This window comes from Hipposideros armiger, unplaced genomic scaffold, assembly GCF_001890085.2.
Source record: "Hipposideros armiger isolate ML-2016 unplaced genomic scaffold, ASM189008v1 scaffold_552, whole genome shotgun sequence".
Lineage (NCBI taxonomy): Eukaryota > Metazoa > Chordata > Mammalia > Chiroptera > Hipposideridae > Hipposideros > Hipposideros armiger.
In genome coordinates, this window is record NW_017731902.1 from 1432917 (window position 1) to 1440084 (window position 7168).

The following is a 7168-nucleotide window of genomic DNA, read 5'->3' on the forward strand; positions in this document are numbered from 1 at the left end:
TCAATTAGGTTTATATTTACCTTCCTTTGTTCTTCCTTCTTTTCTGTATCTCAGATTATTTATCTGTGATCTCTTCCCTTCTCAAAGTACATTGTTTAGAATTTCCTTTTGTGAGGATCTACTGTTGATAAAACGTTTCAACTTTAGTTTGTATGAAAATGTTTTTATTTTGCTGTTATTCCTTAAGGATATATTTTGCTGTGTATGGAATTTTAGGTTGGCAACTACCTTTTTTCAACAAAATTAAAATATCGTTGTTTTGTCCTCTGGCTTCCATTGTGGCTCTTAGGAAGTCAGATGTCAGTACAATTGCTGCTCTTTTGTAAGTTTGTTCTTTTATGTCTGAATCTTTTTTTTTTCAACTTTTTATTGACATATAATATACATATAGAAAAGTGTACATATCCAGGGTTGCTGGTTCCATTCACGGCCCGAGCTGAGCTGCCGCTGAGCTGCCAACAAGTGGCAGGATGGCTCAGCTAAAAAAAAAAAAAAGAGCATACATATCATAAGAATACATCTCTGTAGATTTTTGAAAACTGAATAACCCCATGTAACCACCATCTAAGTTAAGAAAGAACACAACACAAAGAACCCCAGAAGCCCACCCTCATGCCTTTTCCGGTTACTACTGCCTTCCTCCTCCACCCAGGTCACAGCTATCCTGATTGCCATAAGCGTAAGTTAGTTTTGTTTTCTGGAATCTAGTTCCATTATGTCAAAGAAGGTTTGTGTTGTTTTGGATTTTTGATTTTCCTTTTCAGGGTTTGTCACCAACTTTGGAAAACTCTGCTCTGCCAGCTTTGTGGCCACAGCTGATCTTTTGATATCTCCCGGCACTCCTGTTTGACCCTGACTATATTTGGCAGTTTCACCTCATTTGTTGTGGTTAGGGGGTCATATATTCTACTTAGTTTCATCAAAGATGGAGCTACATTTCTTTTTCTCCTAGGTTCTATTGTGTTCTCTAAGAGAAGAGAGCAGTATGGTCTTTTAACTATAATTTAAAAACTAGAATATGCTTTTACAGTTCAAACTGTTTATGCATTTTATGTTTTTCTTATGCTAAAATATTTTTTAGATTGTGACTAATTGCTAATCATTTGATCTTATAAAAACTATTTGCATTTTTTTTATAACAGCAATTGAGGCATGAAAACCTGGTGAATCTGTTGGAAGTATGTAAGAAAAAAAAACGTTGGTACCTCGTCTTTGAGTTTGTTGACCATACTATTCTTGATGACTTGGAGCTCTTTCCAAATGGACTAGACTACAAACTAGTCCAAAAGTATTTGTTTCAGATTATTAATGGAATTGGATTTTGTCACAGTCACAATGTAAGTAGTTTAAATAATTCTTTTACCAATGATTGACTCTCCAGATACCAATCATTTAATTTAATAAGATACTTGTTTAAAGTTTGGACCAGTAAAGTCATAACAAGTGAACTATGTTACTTACTTTGATAGTGCCAATTTTCGTGTGTCATGATAACATGTTTTCTTTCCCTCAACATTTTATTATGAAAAGTTTAGAACATACTGAAAAGTTGAAAGAGTGTACATTGAACACACATATACCTATTGCCTTGATTCTATACTTGTTAACACTTTGCTATATTTGCTTTATGACATATTTATTCATCTATTCATCTAATTATCTATTAATATTTATACATGTGAAAGTAAATTGAAGACATCAGTACACTCCAACTCTAAATACTTCAGCTATGCATATCAAGCAGAGTTAATATTTGTTTGCTTTTTTTTGAAGGTAACATTTACTGAGTGAAATGCACAAATGTTAAGTGATCAGTCATGACAAATGCATACATCCAGGGATCCATGTATATATGTTAATTCAGATTTTCTTACCTGTTGTGAAGTATGAAAATCCCTGCTTTTACCCTATTGTCTATCACAATAATTTTATATCCTTTGAGTATCATATAAGTGCACCTCTAGGTAAAATGACACAAAGTATAAAGTAAATTACTCAACACATTGATTCTGTCAGTTTTAAAAAATATTCTAAATGACATTTTTGTGTGTGATTATAAAAGCAATAGATGCTAACGGGTGGATGTGGGGCTGGCCCTGTCACCTTGCCATGGATGTCTAGGATGTAATAGAAGTTGGTAGCCTATGCAAAATGTTCAGCAGTGGCAGATTTCCACTTAGGATGCGAGTCCTCTGAAAGAGTTTAAAATATATATATTTAAATTTTTTTTCAGTTTACTTGTGTTAAAGTGTTAGTCCTAATAATTTGTTTTGTCTGGCTGTAGAATCTTTAGTATTGTCTCCCAGATTCCATAGTTCCTCCTTTAGAAATCTTAACCACTGACCTTGTTTACCCTCTTTACATTTCTAATTGCCTGAGTAATGCTTCCACTTGGGTGCTCCCCATTCTACCTAAAAGCCCCTATGGCAAAAACTAAACTACTAATTATTCCATCAAAACTAAGGTTTTCTAGACTTTTCAATTTTTGTTCACGAAACCACCATTCTTTCAGATTTCCAGCTTTAAATAAAATGTCTGAGGTTACTTCCTAAGTTCTGTTGATTCTTGATTTAAAATATTTATAAACTATGTATCTTCCTTTCTATTCCTCTGAGCACCAGCCTAGTTTAGGCCCTTATTACCTCATAGTTGCCCCACAGCTCATCTCCCTGCCTCTAGTCCCTCACTCTGACTTAGCTTGTTTATGGTCAACATCTTCTTTAAACAGCATATTGGACACGCCACTTCCATGGATTCTCATGGCCTTGACACAAGCTCAGACTTCTCAGGCTGGCAATTGAGGCATTCTTCCTCTCTAGCACATGACCTCTACTCTGGAAATAACATTTCTTCAGAGTCTCATGATCTATTCCCATCTTCACTCTTTTGTCTCCCTTGTTACCTTCACTTGTATTGCCCTTTCATGTCTATATTTATCCAGGTCATACTCAGTATTAAAGACCATCTTAGAGCCCACCCCTTTCATAAAATTTTCCCAGTCTTCATTGATAGCTTTACTCTCTTAGTCTTGAGAGCAGTCATTAACAGAACAATTGATTTGGTAATTAATAATATATATTTCATCCAGTATCTTTGGTTGTTTAAATAAAATTTCAAGCATAAATATTATTTCTAGCCCAACTAGGTTTCAGGTTCTTTAAAGCTAGGAACAATTTTATTTGTATCCATTACAGGGACAAAAACAGTGCCCCGTACATGGCAGGTGCTCAAAAAATTATTAATTTGCTTAACTTAATGTGCCAGTGTATGTGATACTCTGTTTTGTTGTGTTTGTTGTGTTTTTTTTGTCTTAGATCATACACAGAGATATCAAGCCAGAGAATATATTAGTCTCCCAGTCTGGTGTTGTGAAGTTATGTGATTTTGGATTTGCACGGACACTGGCAGCTCCTGGAGAGGCTTATACTGATTACGTGGCAACCCGATGGTATAGAGCTCCAGAACTATTGGTTGGTGATGTCAAGTATGGCAAGTAAGACATCACAAAGGGGAGGGAGTGGATTTAATATGTTTCTAATTTCATAAAAGATTCCTCTAACACTGAAAAGAAGTTTTGAGTTTAGGGAACTTCATAAAGTGATTTTAATTTTTGGTGCTTCCCCTTTAAACATTCTTGTGAAACACGTTGGGGTAATTATACTTATTTTAAAAGTAGGGAAATCAGGTGAGCAAGTGGTTTTTTTTTTAGAGTGAGTTGGAAATAGATGTGCTATTTTTCACTTGTAAAGAGAGATAACGTTGATTGGATGAGTCTGACACTGTTGGAATGAGGTGAGGTGGAGTGGGCAAGGGTGGGAGTAGAAATAATTAAATGAAATGTTTTCAAAACAAATTGTCTTTCTAAATGAATTCTTCAAAGAAGAAGGAATTTTAACTTGTACTGCTTTTATAGAAGCCTTTCCAAAGTATTTTCTACAATTTCTCTGTGTTCAGAGTACACATCATTTAGTATTTTCTTGATTACTCTGAGATCTCATTTTACTGCCATACTGTAACTTTTGTAAATTTTGTAATTCAGCTATGACCTTAAGCAATTTCAAGGTTGTTCCTATGCTAATGATGCCAGCATATTCTTTAAGTCCTTGTGACTGATTTTTAAGACAGTTTTTCCATTTTTTCACTGTTAGCGTTCTGTTCTCCTTGTTACTGTATGTGTCCCCCATGACCACCTCCTTCTGGTAGCTTTCAGTGTATGGTGGGATAGAGATCAACCTTGTTAGAATTATGTGTAAGCAAAGAATGAATAGGCTCTGAATGGAAACCCAAAAGGTTTATTTTCAGAATAAAGTACATTTAATAACTGTTTTGACTTTTTTCCTTTTCCCTCTTATGTCACATGATTGAAGTTTCTGGAAATCTGACATATAAAATTGAGAGTTAGTCCTTTAAATTTATAGGAAAATATATTTTTATGGGTCATGTAAGGCTTGGTACTACTATTCACAGTACATACGATACTAAATAGTAATATGCAGAACGAATTCAGTGATGGTAAACATATTAGGATGTCAGATTTTATACCACATTGCTTTTCTTTCAGGGCTGTTGATGTGTGGGCCATTGGCTGTCTGGTAACTGAAATGCTCATGGGGGAACCCCTATTTCCTGGAGATTCTGACATTGATCAGCTATACCATATTATGATGTGTTTAGGTAAGATTGTATACCTGCATTTTAAATTTTAGAAGTTTTTTTTCCTTATTTTTTAATTTATTGATTTTAGAAGGTAGGGAGCAAATAGGAAAACTTGAGATATATATTCATTTATTCTCAGTCTGGCTTTGGTCTATGTGACATATGGTCTTAATCATGCTCTCGCCCAACCCACTGCCCCATTTCCCCCTAAAGAAAAGAGCAAAGGCTATACATTTTTCTCTATGCTTTTGCATTCAATAAATCACATGTAGAAAGGATGCAGATGACCACTTATTACCTTTGGGTCATTAAGCATTTACTATAATACGACTATACCCTCATCTTCACCTTCAAATTGAGAAACACAGAGACTTCCAAAATATTTTAATCTTGCTGCAGATATAATTTGTTGTTAGTGCTTTGGATGGAAGAATTTCAAAGATAGGCTTTCAAAGTTTGCTTAGGGGAGGCCAGTTAGCTGAGTTGGTTAGAGTGCAGTGCTCATAACACCAAGGTTGCTGATTTGATCCCTGCATGGGCCACTGAGATGCGCCCTCCACAACTAGGTTGAAACAACTACTTGACTTGGAGCTGATGGGTCCTGGAAAAACATACTGTTCCCCAATTAAAAAAAAAAAAAGAATTATTTAAAAAAAAGTTTTCTTACATTTGTTGAAATATCAAATTCATGTTGGGAGATGGACCTTGAAAAAATGGAAATAATGGTAAAATACTTGGGAGCTATTTAACTATTGGATTTTAAGTTTCCCCATTTGAAATTCAGTAAACAATCTAACAGTTTCTTACAGCAGAATTTCATATATATTTTATACTTGATTAGGTATTAAAGTTGAGTAAAAAGGTAAAAGTGCTCAAATCAGACCTTAGACATATAGGTACAAAATCAGTTGACCAAAAATTAAATTCTTAAACAGTGGAACCAATTTATCTGCGTTAGAGTCTGACCATATGACTATTAATATTTTCATTGTTTTGGTCCAGCACTTTTATGTTTTGTTGCTAAAAAGGAAGTGCTGGTGCTTCTATTTAAAAAGTTATGAAATGTCTTTACCTCGCCTTTTCCTGTGCTTCCTCATAGCTTCAGTTCAATGTATACTGGTGTGTGAACTTTTCTAAATGAGTATGTTCAGATAAGAATGTTAATTTCCTTGAGTAGACTTTTATCAAAATCAGTATAAGGACTGCCAGGTGCTACTGCCAAGAGCACTCACTGTCTGGTTGATTTTGTACAGAAACAGTTCTGTAAGCTGTGTTTCACTCTTTACTCTACATCACCTGTCTCTGTGCCATTTCTCTTGTGATATATATAATGATGGAGATGTGTGCTGTTCTCATTTCCAGGTAATCTAATTCCAAGACATCAGGAGCTGTTTTATAAAAATCCTGCATTTGCTGGAGTAAGGTTGCCTGAAATCAAGGAAACAGAACCTCTTGAAAGACGCTATCCCAAGCTCTCTGAAGTTGTGATCAATTTAGCAAAGGTAATCATACATTTTCTTTCACTTTCTAATAAGGAATTTATGTTACAGAGACTTGGGTTTCTCTTCTTTTTTTCCTTGTCTAGTTGATCTTTTAGGTCAACAATTTCCTCTGATGGGTTTAATTTTTCTACGTTAACAAAGAGTTGAAATGATTGTGTGTGTGGTGTGGGGGGAGGAACTTCAGAGAGAAAGACCTGAAAATTTCAATTAAGAAAACATTTAGTGTTATCTAGCATGTTTTAAGTGTGAAAACATCCTCATTATGATACATTTTTAATGTTTAACATTTAAAATACAAGCCTTGTGTAAGTGGTAAAGAGAAGAAAAGTAGGTTAAAAAAATAAAAAGAAGGGTAGAGAATTAGAAAAATAAAGTATATAGCTTAGGATCATGACCTGTGGCGTAAGTTAAAGGGATTTTTTGTTTACAAATGAGGATCACTTGCCTTGCATTTGATTGAGGAAGATATTAGGGAGATTCTCAGTGGATCAAATTGTCTCTAAAAGTGGACATTTGGAATTATTAACTCAAAAAATTCTTATTAGATAGAATTATCCTGAGGTACTGATAAAATATGTTTCTCTAAGAAACCGGGATCATATGACATTTATCAAAGGTATTTTTGCCTTTTTAGTTCTTTAAATAACTCAATAAAAAAGTTTAATAAGCTTATAACTAATTATAATAAGTTCTTAGAAAAATATTTCTTCTTGTCTACATAATCTTCTAACAGATGCAAATATTTTTCATCGAGACCAGCTTTATGATCTGTCTGTAAAGAGATTTAAAGGGAATAAAAATAAAACTATTGCCCAACTTATGTCCTTATAGTAGAATCATATAACTTTTAAAACATTTTCTTATAAAAGTTTTCAAATATGGAAAAGAAAGTAGGAAGAATAGCAGTATAATGAACCCTTTCAAACTTGTCACCTAGCTTCAACAAATTAACATTTTGACAATCTTCTTTATCTACACCCTACTCAAGTTTTTTTTTTTAATATATATAT

At 34.0% G+C, this 7168-nt stretch overlaps 1 protein-coding gene across 1 annotated transcript in view; it reads left to right on the forward strand.

Annotated features, from left to right (window-relative positions):
• The window catches only part of CDKL2 (cyclin dependent kinase like 2), a 30143-nt gene that overhangs the window by 6716 nt on the left and 16259 nt on the right, over positions 1–7168 (forward strand). Inside the window, exons 3-6 of the mRNA XM_019623519.1 lie at positions 1143–1337; positions 3315–3493; positions 4562–4674; positions 6019–6158. Of these exons, the coding sequence (XP_019479064.1) occupies positions 1143–1337; positions 3315–3493; positions 4562–4674; positions 6019–6158 (627 nt within the window). The remainder of the gene's footprint in view (positions 1–1142; positions 1338–3314; positions 3494–4561; positions 4675–6018; positions 6159–7168) is intronic.